This window comes from Aedes albopictus, chromosome 1, assembly GCF_035046485.1.
Source record: "Aedes albopictus strain Foshan chromosome 1, AalbF5, whole genome shotgun sequence".
In the NCBI taxonomy this organism is placed as follows: domain Eukaryota; kingdom Metazoa; phylum Arthropoda; class Insecta; order Diptera; family Culicidae; genus Aedes; species Aedes albopictus.
The window spans coordinates 62349170-62365264 of record NC_085136.1 but is presented as its reverse complement, the minus strand read 5'-3'; the positions used below and the strand labels follow the sequence as shown (position 1 = coordinate 62365264).

Below are 16095 nucleotides of genomic sequence, written 5' to 3'. Positions count from 1 at the left end.
AAGGCCGCTATTAGCTGAACAGATAGCGCCACCGTTGCCTTGAGTGTTCTGGCTGCTGTCACCATGTTGTGAAGTTCGTAAACGGGCGCCTTTGTTTTGATGCAGTGAGCACCATTATAGTAGGTTTCAATGATTGACACCTGAAGGATTTCTCAGAGAAATCTCCGAAGTCATTCCTGACCGAATTGCCTTCAAATTTGCTGGAAGATTCTGTGAACGAATCGCTGGAGGAATTTCTGAAGAATCTAGAGGAATTTTGGATAAATATCCGAAATTATCTGTGGTACCGTAATCCGGGGTCAAATTGATCACTTTAAAACAACTTTTGCGGATAACATTGGTGGAATTCCAAATATTGCCAAAAGAATTTATGTCAAATCAGTACCCAGTGGATCTCCATGGAACCACTTGACAGAATTTTGTTCAACAAGTTTAAACTTTAAGTTAAATAACTCCAAAAATCATTAAGGCTCAAGCATTCGTCATCATTTTTCCGAAATCGAAAAGCAGTTTTTTCGCAGTAAATCAAATAAATGATTATGGAAATGTATTCACTGTATTCCTATCCTCATGAGGAATACAGTGAATATATTTTCGTTACAAAATCTTTAGTTTTGAACGAGAAAACTGCTTTTAAAATTTTGATGATGACGATTATTTCAATGACGAATTGTTCCACGTTAAATTGGAAATGCCACTTTGGGGCGAAATTGATCAGTATCCAATTAAGCATCAGTTGGAAAGGAAAATTTCCTTGTCCGCTTAATTTTGCCCTTCTAAAACCGAATAACGCGTTTAAAATCTTACAACTAGTGAATTTATTACTTTAAATGCAGAATTAAATTTTGAAATTTCCCCTTAAACGCCTACAGGTAGGCAATTTCATTTGAAATAAGTGATTTCTGTCACAATAAATGACTATTTCAACATAAAATGAACTTTTTTTTAACTATTTCATGTTCTTATTAGCTACATAACTTTCCAACCAAGGCTCCACAAAAAATGTTGAAACAGAGAATTTAAGGGAAGTCCTATTAGCAATCGATTGTTTAGTAGCCATGATTTCAGCTAAATGAGTAATACATTGCAAATTTCTAAAAAAATAAGGCAAAACTAACTTTTATCTAAAAAAAATAAAATTCTACACTCATCTCTAGACATCTACGAACCAGATAACGTAAAAAGTTTAAGATCATTACGACGCTTAAGAGTTCCTAGTATGGAATTACAATGTAGTACCCAAATGATCAATTTCACCCCGCTGATCAATTTCACCCCGGTTTACGGTACTCTCCAGCTTGACAGATCAAGTAATAATAATTTTCATCAATGGCAAGGCCTACTAGGTGGTTCACGAAACTACCACATCTCCTTTTGTTTAAAGAAAATTGCATTTTTTTCCTACTTCATATAAGTAAAATATTAAATCATTAATTTTGCACTTGTATTGCAATCAATAAAGTATCAAATAGAATTTTGTGTTATCTCTAGTAGAAATGGTTACAAAAATACCTTCAAAATTATTTTTGGTGGTACTGCGCGAATTAATTTGATTTACATTGTTTTTTTAGTTTTGTCAGTAGAAACAAACAGTTCATTTCTTTTTTTTTTATTTGGAATCATGCTTTTTGTTAAATCATACATGTAAATATTGGACCGTTCTGTGTTATTGTATCTCTTCTTTTGAATCGAATCTTATTTGCAACCTGGATCCCGCTTTTTGAGTATATCTTCAGGTCTGTATTGACTCGTTTGTTATCAGCCGCTTTGGCGTCTCCCTTCTCTAAAGCGAGACATAATTGCCAGTACCGGCCAGATTTTCATCTGCCGCTTTGGCGTCCCCCTTCTCTGAGGCGAGAAATTATTGCCAGCCCAGGCCGGAATTTCATCCGCCGCTTTGACGTCTCCCTTCTCTAAGGCGAGACATTATTGCCGTCTACGACCGGATTTTCATCCGCCGTTTCGGCATCTCTCTCTTTCGAGGCGAGATTTTCCGACTTCCCTCATGTCTGATCCGATCAGATGCTATCCGTCGGAAAACAGACTATAATTACCTCAAGTTCCGGCTATCTCAGTTTCATTCAGCGTTAAAACTGCTTTCCTTGTCCTTCCTTTGTTTGTCCTCGTTCTCGAAATTTCCAATTGAAAATAATGCCATCGAATTTCCGCTGATCCTGATCCTCGTATCCGTCCATTACGTTACAAAATGAGTCGTAGTAGATTTCACTCGGCCACAATCTGGTTTTGCTTATTAAAATTTAATGGGTTCTTCCTCGTCGCCACTGTGGTACTCTCCAGCTTGACAGATCCAGTAATAATAATTTTCATCAATGGCAAGGCCTACTAGGTGGTACACGAAACTACCACATTATCCATTCATGTTTTTTAAATAAATCCTTCGATAGTTTTCTGGAGGAGATCGAAGTAGTCTGTGCGCGCGTGTGGACGTGTTGAAATTTGCGGGTCTCGTCTGTTATGTTTCATTTCGGCTTGGAGAGATATCGCTGAATAAGAAACTTTCAAGTGTTTGTGTAAGTTCTTACCTAAGCCTTTTTATTTAAAAGAACTAATTAGTGAAGTGTAACCGTTCAGATTAGGCTTATACCACCCATTGTGTTTCAAGTGTTTTCTTGCTCCGCTTATTTTTGAATGCAACGCCAGAGAATAGGTGGAAAGTGTTATTCATGCTAGGTATATTTTACGTTTTCAGCAAGATTTTTGAAGAAATGTTTTAGTACCGTGTTATATTTTCAAGATGGTGTCAGGCCATTCGGCCGAAGGTCATTAGGCCGAATGGTCATTAGGCCGAATGGTCATTAGGCCGAATGGTCATTAGACCGAATGGTCATCAGGCCGAATGGTCATTGGGTCTTCTTCTTGCCGTTACGTCCCCACTGAGACAAAGCCTGCTTCTCAGCTTATTAACTGAGAGCTTCCTCTGCAAATGACCATTTTGCATGTATGTATCGTGTGACAGGCACGAAGATACTTTATTGATGCTGAATCTACTGATATTTTACCCATGAATTTTTCCTTCTTTTAAATATAGGCTGTTCTTTCTAGTATCATTGCTGAAATAGTTTTTGGCGCTGAAATTGCTGATATTCAATTCATAAATTTTTCCTTCTTTAAAACATAGGCTATTCTTTCTAGTTCCATTGTTAAACTAGTTTTTGTCAAAAATTGTTGGAAAAGGTAAAAACAACGGCTAACTTTCAATTCGTCCTGATGACCATTCGGCCTAATGACCATTCGGCCTAATGACCATTCGGCCTAATGACCTTCGGCCTAATGGCCTTCGGCCTAATGACCTTCGGCCTAATGACCCAGCATCCCGAAATGCGATTCGGATGAATTTCTGGATTAAGCATCGGTCTTCAAGTTTTAATACAAATAAAACCAGTTATCAAGATTCATCCACTGGACGTCACTGAAGCAGGGAAATCGCTCCTCAAACGGATCTAACGATGGACCTTTCAAATTTGGTGAGAATGTTTCATGATTCTTCTTTTACTTGTTCTATTTTCAATACCCTATATTGTTATATAACTACATGTAAGTTGAAAATTCGCTAATTTCAACATCCTTTCATCTATTGGAAGCTGCGTTAGTTCTGGGCTCTTTCTAAGTTAATGAAAGGATTTATAAATGCTTGCAAGGACTTGGCCAGGTGTGTGGAACTGAGTAAGTCTATGGCATTGTAGATAGTAGCGAAATCACAAAAGTCAATGGATATATTCAACTTTGCAACTCCATCCAAGATTTGTGCAAGTATTCATGCTATGCTACGCTATACTATGCTATGCTAAATCCTTCGATAGTTTTCTGGAGGAATCTCTCAAAAAGTTTTGAAGAATTTCTGAAAAAAAAAAACAAATCATAAACTTTTGTGACATTTTGGAGGAATAACGAGTGAAAAATCTGTAAGAAACTGAAGAAACCCCTGTATACGAGACTCGGCCCTCCTCCGGGCATCGGATCGAAAGTCAGGCCAAGTGTTCGAACGGTATTTATACTCTTCTTATGGGTGTAAGAAGGGTAAAAAACTCATAGGCTGTTTTTCTTATGTTTTCGAGAGCGCTCATACCGGGAGTTGAAAAAAGAGCTGGTTATCCAGTGAGTAACATGGAGTAACCTCGATGACATTACTGTCGTGTCTCGAGCCGAAATGTGCAGGGATGATGACGAAAGCATCTTAACGGATAGACGTGAGATGATTGAAAGTTGGAAGCAACACTTCGATGAATGGCGAGGCGAACGTAGGCACGATTTCGCAACCAAAGTCACCCTATTCCACGGTAGGCAGGCAGGAGGAAAATAAGTTGTCCGTCGTCGTCTTTCTTGGCCTTTGCCGCCGTATGACGAGATGGCGTGTCCTTATCCGACCGGTTTATCTAACGAACTTGGTTCGCGCATAGTCATCCCCGCACTGCACCGTCGTGTTCGCAGTAGTTGTCGCGTAGGTAGGTTGTGATGGAAGATGACTGCCAACTCGCCGTTGCTGCTTGGAATGGAAGAGAGCTCAAACTAGCATAATCTGAATATTCCGTGCATTCATTCATTCGTTCCTCCAAAGTCCGCATTTTCCATGGCGCATTTGAAGAAGAATGGTGCGATGGGGGTTTATTTGTGCTTTTATATCTCGGTTGTGAATCGTGTCAGGAATGGTATAAACTTCAAGTAAATGGTGCCACTAGAGTAGATTTCATCGGACTGAACCTGAATCACCTAAGACCATGACGGGGATCATGAAAATTTTTGTCTCCCACTCAAGTAAAAATCTGATTTGTATCTGGTTGTATCTATTTGATATGATAAATAACTTTATCAGAGCGTTTTTATAGTTTTTTATAAGTTCTTTGACGATATTTGATTAGCCATATCCCTAAATTTCTTGGGACGCAGCACTTAAAAACAACAATTGAAAAAGGAACTACTTATCTAAAAGATGGCTTTAATGTGCTTTTATAAACGACGGTATGAGTATTTCCACGAACATTTTAGGATGAATTGAATATAATGTAAATCATACTTAAAATGTGTGTAGAAAAATGCTTTCCAAGAAGTAAAACTCTTCCCATAAAATAATACTACTACTAATAAAGTCACACATTTTTCCGCCTTCCAATTTACAGGTTCGAGCCCCGAGACAAATTTTCCACCCTTTCGACCAGCACCAAAGGAAGCACCCTCGCCTCGTCCACGTCCACCCTGTCCACCCTGGTGGAAAGCGTCAGCGGTATTAGCACCAGCACCGCCGAAGGAGGCAACCCCTTAACATCCGCCACAAACACCGAAGCTATCGACGGCATCGGACAGCAGCCGTTGGAACACGCCTCCACCGGAGGTGGCCAACCGAATGGCAAACTGCAGCAGCTCAATTTCAACTTTGGCACAATGGCGCCGCCGCTGCCGAAAGATGGCGGCGCCGGTGGCCATCTATCATCGTCACCGTCTACGTCGCGACTGAAACATGGCGGCGGGTTGGATGGGTGCACTTCGGCACCGCCCCACAGCAAATCCGGACGCTTTCAGAACGAGGAAAACGACGGAAATTTTAGCAACCAACAACAACAACACCAGCAGCAGCAACAGCAGTCGTATCACCATTCGCATCCGTTGGGGCATCCCACGGCACATCGCACCGTCAGCATCAGCACCACGGCCATCGTGTGTGGCGGTGGCGGACGGGACGGTAGTAGGACACCGGTGCCACCGGGGACTGGTGCAGGAGGGGGTGGTGGCGGAAGCGGAGGAGGTCCGGGATCAACCGACTCGGCGCGTCAACGGATGCGGACCTCCAGCATGCCGGTGGAGAATCGGAAGGTGAGTTTTGTAGGACGGAATATGATGAGAAAGGCTAAAAATATGCAGATAATTCCATGTGACGTCCAAACAATCACTGCGTTGCACACTGTTTCCAAAGGCCCAATTTCGTGATCGAAAATTGTTTTGGGCATGAAAAATTGATTTTATAGGTTTGGTGTCTTCGAAGAAGTTGTATATCAGAGCCCTTCTTTTGGAAGCATCACTAATGTGATTAATCCAGCTAAAAGTGAGATAGAAATTTGATTTTTTTCATAAGTGAAGATAGCGTGTTTATGTGTTCAAAGAAGTTGTAGAAAATGTCATTATGAGAAAACTTGCCGAACAAACTTTTGCTCTATCTGCTCAATTTCTAGAGATATGGGCCATTATTTGTGAATGGCCCCTTAAAATCAGTTTTTTTGTTTGTTGTAACTTTTTCCAGACATTTTTGGGAATTTTCGTATGTTCTACAAAGTTATTTAATATGACAAAATACGTATTTCTTCTGAAGACGGCAACATTGTATCTATGATACTTTATGAGATATTTGCTAATTTATTTTGAAAAGTAGCCTTTTTTACGGTTTTGTGACATTTACAGAGGCAAAATGGGGCAAGATTTTTCAATTGAATAATTTATAATAGGTGTAAATTTTGTTTCAACTCAGGCTGGACACTTGCTTCCTTAACAGTAAAATTGAGCTATGGAATATTTTAGTTCGTAACTGAAATTTTCAAAAAACTCAAAAAGTATTGAAGATAGAACTTTGTCGTCTTCAAAGAAAACATGAATTTTATCATATATAATAAGTTTGTAGAACATTTAAAAATTCCTAAAAATGTCTGAAAAAAGTTACCATGAAAAAACGGATATTTAGGAGTCGTTAACAGAAAATGACCCATATCTTTCAAAACGGAGCAGATAGGACAAAAGTTTGTTGCAAGAAGTTGTTTGATAGACAAGAATCCTTCTTTTGAAAGTATTACTTTTGTGATCAATTCACCTAGTAGTGAGATTAAAATTCAGTGTTTACCATATGTGAATATAGTATACTGATGTCTTCAGGAAAGTTGTAGGAAATATCATTTTAAGAAAACTTGCCGAACAAACTTTTGTTCTATATGCTCCATTTTGAAAGATATGGGTCATTTCCTGAAAACGACCCCTAAATATCAGTTTTTTCATTGTAACTTTTTTCAAACATTCTTAGGAATTTTTAAATGTTCTACGAAGTTATCATATATGATAAAATACATGTTTTCTTTAAAGACGACAAAGTTCTACCTTCAATACTTTTTGAGTTTTTTGAAAATTTCAGTTACGAACTAAAATATTTCACAGCTCAATTTTACTGTCAAGGAAGCAAGTGTCCAGCCTGAGTTGAAATAAAATGTACACCTATTATAAACTTCTTTCATTGCCTCTGTAAATGTCACAAAGCCGTAAAAAAGGCTATATTTTTAAATAAATTATTTAATATCTCAAAAACTATCAAAGATACAATGTTGCCGTCTTCAGAAGAAACACGTATTTTGTCATACTAAATAACTTTGTAGAACATTTGAAAATTCCCAAAAATGTCTGGAAAAACTTACAACAAAATAACTGATTTTAAGGGGTCATTCACAAATAATGGTCCATATCTCTAGAAATTGAGCAGATAGAGCAAAAGTTTGTTCGGCAAGTTTTCTCATAATGACATTTTCTACAACTTCTTTGAACACATAAACACGCTATCTTCACTTATGAGAAAAATCGAATTTGTATCTCACTTTTAGGTGGATTAATCACATTAGTAATACTTCCAAAAGAAGGGCTCTGATATACCAAACAACTTCTTCGAAGACACCAAATCTCTAAAATCAATTTTTCATGCCCAAAACAATTTCGATCACGAAATTGGGCCTTTGGAAACAGTGTGCGTTGGAGCAAAGATATCCGGCGGAGGCACAACGTATTGGACTTGTTGATACACGTTTGTCACACTATTCTCTTAAAAACGTAAAACTGAATAGCATTTCGGCATTTCTTTGAAAAAAAAAACGCCATAAGGCTTAAAGTAACAAACGGACTGACAGAGAAAGGTGTAGTTGCTAACCACATTACAGAGAAGAGACTTCCTAGCTAGTGAAGTGCTCTTGTGAAAAGCATTGCAACTTACTTACCCATATGTATCCTGAGCACCTCTGGGGGTGCATAGGGCCAACGTAAAAGATCTCCATCCTGGGCGGCTGCTCGCTTTAGCCTTGACCTGGGCCCAGGTAAAATTCCTATCGACTTCCTTGATGTCTTTGTTGAGGCTTCGATCTATCTAACAAAGACAAGTTAAATTTGCTTGAATTGTTTCGTTTTCCATATGAAAATTCGTTTTCATTCAATATAATGTTATGCATTGATTTTTTCGCTTTACTTTCTGAGCACTTTCAGATCATCCAAAAATTCACAATATTGTCGAAGACGCCAAATTTGTATGTCATCGATTTTGTGAGTAACATCTGATTTTCTATGTAAAAAACGTATTTTTAAAATTCAATAAAAAGCTTCAAACAAAAAAAGATACTCACATTTTTTTTCACCATAAATAGAAAAGAGTACGATCTTTTCAATGCAATAGACGATTGAAAATCCATTTGCTCCTTTTTAAGATGACTTTTTGAAAAAATGTTTTTTCGTAGAAAAAAGCCAATATCTTTTTATATATGAAAGATTGAACATTGAGCTCTTTGGGAAAATATGCGTCATCGATGGTTCTAAAAGTGCTCAAAATAAAATTTTCTCGAAAAATGAATGGATTAAAACTTATTGCAAGAAAGCTGAATTTCATGAATCACTCTAACTCTAACTTTAATAAGTTTTTTTACAACTTTGTAGAACATTTTGTAAACGTACAGAAAAATATTAAAAGCAGATGTTTGAATCAGCTAAACTAGAGGGACCACCCTATTTATTACGAGAAAAAAGGTAGAAAAATATGAAGAAACTTTCCTAAAAACATCATGTATCTAAAACTTAAAGTTTAGGCACAAACATTTTTGTCTTCGTAAATACGGCTATGGAACCATTACCAGTTTCTAAAGTTTGTTCCACTCTTGTGCAGCAAAATTGTTTGTTGGGTTGTGCAATAGTCCGTGCACAGCTAATCGCGTTCGGTCATTTTTACCGAAATCTCAACCGCTGAGCATTCGGTAATGGGTTTTCAACGAAATTCTGTAAAAAATAAACAAATTTCGGTAAAATGGTATCGTTTATCTCTCAAATTCTAACGAGCTTCGGTAAAAGTTGCTACCATTACCGTTTTTTTCCTGTAAACCAAACTTAAAGGTTTAGATTTCGGTAAAACATAACCGAAGTTGGTGATTTTTTCTAACTGTGTGGGCCGTATTTAAGTGGAAAAAAAATATTACGCCTAAATTATTAGTTTGGGCTTTAGGCTGTCTTCGGGAAAATTTCTTCATATTTTTGGAACATTTTTCCAATAATGTAAAAAAAGGGTGGTCCACATGGTTCTCAAGATCACAATGTCAACTTTTTTATTGTTTCCATATAGAATAATCGAATGTTCGACAAAGTTGAGAAGCAGTCTGAAGTATGAACAACTTTGCCGAAAAAACCATATTGTTTCAGAGATATTTTGTTTTTGAAAAAAAAAATAGGTTGATGTGGGGTATGAACAAAGCTGAGTAGCATTTCCCATGCGTGTATTTCCCCTAGCAAGCATCAGTGACAGCCAGCACCATGACGGGGTCGTCGTCAGTGTGATGCTGCCTCATTGACGAGTGGACTGTTGGCGGAGCAAGACGCCATCACCGTGAGGTTCCGTATTATGCCAAGTGATTCTACTGCAGTTTGCTAAGATGGCTGGGAACGGATTGTTCCAGTGAGTTGCCCGGTATTCACAGTTGACACCCGAAAAAAAGTTTTCTTTCGACATCTTTTTATACATTGATTTTTCGCTAAAACTTAGTACAGAGAAGTTTTAGTGCATTTAATATGCAACATTTTTTTCCAAAGACAGCAAAGTTCTATATCCTTAAATAGTTATTCATGATTTTCTCTTATAAAAACGGTTTATTTTTGACACTCAATCTCTCAGAATGGCGCAAGCCGATTTCAATTTTTTTAAATCTTGTTCAAAAGATCTTATTCTCATCTTTCAATAAACTTGTCTAGTCTAGTGTAGTCTACAAGCTCAAGCTCAACAATCACTTCAGATATGTTTCTAAGATTTTTTTCAGGCATTCCTCCTAAAATTTCTCCGTGGTACCTCCAGCAGTTTTTCTTGCAATTCCTTCAGAAACTCCTGCTAGGATTCCTCCAGAAATTATTGCTAGCATTCCTATAGGGCTTTTCCAGGAAATTCTACACGAACTCCTCTAGAGATGTACCCGGAAATTTCTGTGGCGATTTTTCTAATAATTCCTTCTAGAATTGGATCATGAAGAACTAGCTAAAAACTGATGAAAAAAAACTAAAACTGCTCCTTGGATTCTTCTAGAATTTTATCTTGGATTCCTCTATAGATTTCCCTATGGAGATTCTCGGGGTTCACTCTTGAGATTCTTCCAGAACCTCCGTGGTATTCCTGCAGGAATATCTCTTTCTATTACTGAAAGAATTTCTCTTGTGATTTATTCCAAAATGCATGCAGAGAATTCTCCTGGAATTCATGACATTTCTGCTGCTTCCCCCAGGAATTGTTCCAGAACTTCTCCAACAACCTTTTTCAGGACGCGCTCCGTTTATTTCTTCAGAATTTTTAACTGGAATCCTAACAGGAATTTCTTCAGAGATTTCAATAGGAATTCTTCCAATAATTCTTCAAGAATTTTCCCAGGAGCTCCTCTAAGGATATCATCGGAGATTGCAATTCCTTTAGAAATTACTTGAGGGATACATCCGGAAATTTCTCTACACGTTTCTGCATAAATTACTTACAGGAATCCTTCAGAAATTCCAATATAGATTTATTTAGAGATTTCTCTAGAAATTTTTCGAGAGAATCCTATAGCAATTCATCCAGGGATTTCTTCAGGAACTCTTACAAGCAATCCTCCAAGAGCTCTGTAAAAGATGTCTCCAAAAAACCTTTTCTTCATCTATGACTTCACCAGAACAAATTCTGCTAGAATTCATACAAGAATTTTCCTTATATTCCTGCAAGTATTCCTCTAAAAATTTCACAAGATTTCGTTTGTTCTGATTCCCTCAGGTGTTCCTACAAAAATTCTTTCAAAAAGAAGAATGTCCATCCCCAGTACACTCATACCTTATATAAAAGGTTTCATCAAAACAAGAATAAGTCTCTATGGGACGAAAATTCTATATAGGAGTTCAGGTTCCTCCAGGAAAACCTTCAAAAATTCCTGTAGGTTTTATTCCTTGTGGCACATCTTCAGAAATACCTCTCGAAATTTATCAACAAATTTTTCTAGAACTTTCACAAGAGCTATCTTCGGGAGTTTATTCAAATATTTCTGCAGATTAGTATAGCGGACCCGGTGTGTTTGGTTAAAGCACGTGACTACTACGCCGATGGAATCAAAACCCGCTCTCGACAAGCTCACAAAAATGTAAGTTCTTCCTTCGAAAGGGAAGTGAAGCCGTGGGTCCCTAGTTAAACTAGCCCCAGGAATTCGTGAAGATTTTCTTGGAGGAATACTTAGAGGGATTCTTAGAACAATTCTTGGCAGAATTTTTAAAGGAATTTCTGGAGAAAATTCTGGTGGAGTCAAGGTGGAGTTTTTGACGGAATTCTTGTAGAAATTCCGAGAGGGATTCTTGAATGGATTTAAAATTAGTAGAATTTTTGAAGGAACTCTTGGAAGAATTTTCGAGGGATTTCTTGAAAAATTCGTGCAGGAATTCTTGAAGGAATTATTGGCAGAAATTCTTTGAGGAATCCCTGGAAAATTTTTTTGGGGAATTCTTGGCGAAAGTCTTAGAGGAGTTTCTGAAGGATTTTCTGGAGGAAATATACCGATAAAGTAAAGAGATACAAGAGTAGAGTTTGTAGGGCTTGAAGGTCTTAATCCCAGAATAGTTTGGATGACCTATATCACCAAGCAGTGTTGGCAAAAACTCAAATTCTCAAATCTCATGGTTGAGCTGTTTCACGCGCGATTCTTGACTCGCCAAACTCACCACCGAAAAAATCAAGCATGATTTGACTCGCGATTTCACTCATTGCTTCATTTCTTGGTGTTCTTATTATTTACATCAAAGTCTTTAGGATTATATGATAGAGCAAAAGCAAATCTAGCGTACAATAGCATTGAATGCCGTTCAAATTTATTTGGGTTCGTTTTACAAGCGAACGAGATTTAGGCGCTTGACTCGTGAGAGCGAGATTTTGCATGAAAATCTCGCGCATGAGAAAATGATTCAGAATTGCACGCGAGTTTGCTCACGCATGAGCGGTTCATGAGTCTGCTTTGAGTGTGATTTTACCAACACTGTCACCAAGTGAATGTTGCTGAGTTATCAGAATTGCACTCTGAGGCTCTGGGAGTAGCGTAAATTATATTCCGCGAGCATTCGCTACATTAGCCTTCCTTTTGCATCACGTTGGGAACAGATCGCTGGCGTAGTATACGGTTTGGGTAAAAATTGACCATAAGGCCAAAGGAGGGTTAAAAATATCCCAAGATTTGCAGATATTGCGACCCATACTTTAAAATACATTGGGTTGATATGTATGCCAGTGGACACCCAAATAACAAAACATAGGGATACTCGATATATAACAAAGTGCAACAGACACAATCGTGAAAGAACTATGCCGATAGAGTCAAGAGAATTAAGAGTAGAGCCTGTTGTAGGCCTTGAAGGTCCTAAATTCCTAAGTTTGAATAGCCTAGAATACCCCATGGATGTACCAAAGCCATTATAGTTGTGCACTGAGGCTCCATCAGCAGTAAAGACTACATTCCACGAATATTTTTTACTATTAAAGAATGATACAGTATGTAGATATCGTTACCCAAACTTCAAAGTATATTGGAGGCCATTTGTATTTTACGGAATGTCCAACTGCCACAATATCGAGTTTCTCATAGCATTGCGAGGTCTAATGGACATCAACGTAAACAAATTTCTTGAACAGAGTGAACACAAACAATGTTAGATGTTGTAGGTCTTAAGAAAATGAATTCCAGAGTAGTTTGGATGACCTAGATCACCCAACTCATGTACCATGAATTTTCTAGGGGTGCTTTGAGGCTTTTTGAGTACCGTAGACTAGACCGTAGACTATGTTCTGTGATCATTCATCGTGTATAAAATGTTCTGTAATCATTCATCGTGTATAAAATTTGGATTAGAATTTGTGACACAAACTTCGGAGTACTTTGGAGGCCTTAGAATAGCTCTGGGATCAAAACTTCAATAGACTATGATGGGTAGTAATAGATTGTATTAGAATTTATTAGAATTACAAAAAAGCCACGTAGTTTCGGCTACCAGCGATTGTTTCTGAGGTTCCTCTTCATCTTCATGCAGTCCTCCAAGAATACGCTCAGGATTTCTCCGAGTAATGCTTCCGAAATTTTTCAAGGAATCATTTTTTCAGGGATTCATACAAAAAATGTCTCCTATGAATTCTCAAGAAATTCATCTAGGAAGGAGTTCTTCCCGGAACTTCTTCATCGATTTTCCAGGAATTGCTTCACAAATTTCTTCAAGGATTCCATCACTCACTATGTTTGGAATGAATAAAGATAACAAAGATATAAACAATGTGTTTTATATGTATTACAATATTACTTAATACGATAGTTCAAGTTGTTTTAGTAAGAAATGTCTAGTTGAAGTCCAAGAAGTGGTCCTACCATATTTTACTGAAAATCTTCTACAGACTTTTGTTTTTTATTTTTTTTTTTTGTAGTACCGTCGTTGGGGGTGAGAATGGGTCAAAATGCATACTCTCACATTCATTGTTCAATAAATTTAAAAATTGGAGATATCTCAGAAGCAACTCCTGGTTAATAAAAAAAAAGGAATTCCAAAAGGAACTCCGGCAGAAATCGGTGAAGGAACTTTTGGAGGAATCTTAGAAAAACCTCCTGGAGAAATCTCAGAAGAAGGAATCTTCAAAATAAGGAATTCCAAAAGAAACTCCTGGAAAGATCCCAAAAAGGGAACTCTTTAATTAATAATCTTACAAGAAAATCTTGAGGATGCCCATGAAGGAACCCTTGGAGTAATCATCAGAATCTCAAAAGTCCTAGCAGGGACTCCTGAAATAATTTCAGAAAGAACATCTCAAGTACCCCAGAAAGTAATTTTAGGAGGAATGTTAAGAAGAACTTCAGGAGGAATCACCGATGGAATATCGGGAAAGATCTTGAAGGGAATTGTTGAACAAATCTTATAAAGCCTTCCTTGGATAAATACCAGAAGAAATTAGGGATTTCTGAAGGAATCTCGGAAGAAAATCATGGAGGAAACTTGGGATTCCCAAAAAAACCTTCTGGGATTTTTTAGAATTCCCTAGTTCAGGGGTTCTCAAACTTTTTCATCCCACTTTTGATGTTTAAAGATTTTGGCGACCCACCAGCATGGTTTTTCATAAAATAAGTCATTTTTTGTAGATTTGCACTGCCTTTTTGAATAAATACATTTTATCACTCTCATAAGTTGTGATGAACTAACGTTACGTAGCTTTCAAACTTGTTTGTGCTCTTTTAGTTTTTTTTTTTCTCTTTTTTTAAAAAAAAGTCTAAGAAAGGTTAAGGTGCCCAAGTTTGCAGCATCAGTTAACTCTTAGTCTATACAATTTGAGATAAGATACCAAGTTTCTACCATATAGTGGTAATTTTATGTTTCTGCAGAACTTCAAAATCTACTTTAAAATTAAATATTAGTTGAAAATATAGATATTCATAGCGAGTGGGTGAACATCAAATAGTTTTAGAATTATAGTACTGCTGGATGGTCAGATGGGTCCTCTTGAAATTTTTAATGATATCATTCATACACACTTATTGTATTTCCATTTTACTGAAAACACTTTTTAGTTGTTCCGGTGAAGTTCAGATTACCTACATTCATCTGAATTTCACAGAAGTTTAGCATTATTGAAGTTTCGTAAAAGTAAGGTTTCTTGTCGAAGTTTGGTAATTTTTTGAATTTGAATATTTTTTATATTTTAACTGCAGTAACTGGCGTATTAATCTAACAGAAAATGCTAACGGCAAGCAACAACATTTTTTTTCAGAACACAAGTAAAATCTAAAATTGTATCCTAATCTTAAAACATCCGATAGAAAACTCACAGTTTTAGAATAGATTTCAGAACGGAAACAGAAGTTTCAATATGCAATATACTCCAAGCAAGACTAATAATACAAAATTTTGAATAGATTTAAGGAGAAAAGGGAAGTGAATTAGAAAATGGCTATCAATAACTTTCGATATAAGCTAATAAATACTCTTTGATTACCGCTTACTTGATCTTGTTCGCTTTTAATTGGTGTATCTAATAAACACTTCGCGACCCACCTAAAATCAGTCCGCGACCCACCAGTGGGTCGCGACCCATAGTTTGAGAAACGCTGCCCTAGTTTGATTATTTTTCAAGAAGTACCTTCTGAGATTACTGCAAGAGTTCTGGAATTCCTCGAGCAGTTCTCAAGGAGCTCCTGGATTTTTTTACGGTTCATCCTTTAGAGATTTCTACAGAAGCTCTTCCATCCTCTAGATGTTTCTTTCAGGATTCCTTCCAGAGTTCCTTCTGAGATTCCTTCATGATTTTTGTCCGAGATTGACCAGGAGTTCTATAAGTTTCTTCTGGGACTCCTCAAAGAGCTCTTCTTCCTTCTTCTGAGATTCGCTCTTTTTGGGATTTCTCCAGAAAATCTTTCTAGGACTCATCCAAGTATTCCTGCAGGTATCCCGAAATTCAGATCAGGAATTTCGGTGAGGATCTCGAAACGAATTCCTGGAGGAATATCGGAATGAAATCTTGGAAGAATCCCGGATCGAAATCTGGGAGGAATAATAAAACGAATTCCTTGAGGAATACTGGAACATCCTGAAGAGCCTCAGAAGGAATTCTTGGATAAATTTCGAAAGTAATCTCAAAAAAAAATCAATGGAGAAGTGCCTGGAGTAATCCTGGAAACTCTTGAAGAAACTCAGAAATAAACTCCTGGAAGAATCCCAGAAAAAAACTCATGGTGGAATCCTGGGGGAATCCCAGAAGGAGTTGCTGGTGGAGCACCCACAAACAAGTCATAAATTAGTACACTTCTGAACACATTTCAATGAACTTTATGCCAAAGACCTTGG

At 37.4% G+C, this 16095-nt stretch overlaps 1 protein-coding gene across 1 annotated transcript in view; it reads left to right on the top strand.

Moving 5' to 3' along the window:
* Positions 1 to 16095, top strand: part of LOC109401938 (AF4/FMR2 family member lilli) — a 601758-nt gene that overhangs the window by 566084 nt on the left and 19579 nt on the right. The window contains 1 exon segment of the mRNA XM_062844653.1: positions 5136 to 5826. Coding sequence (XP_062700637.1) covers positions 5136 to 5826 — 691 coding nt within the window.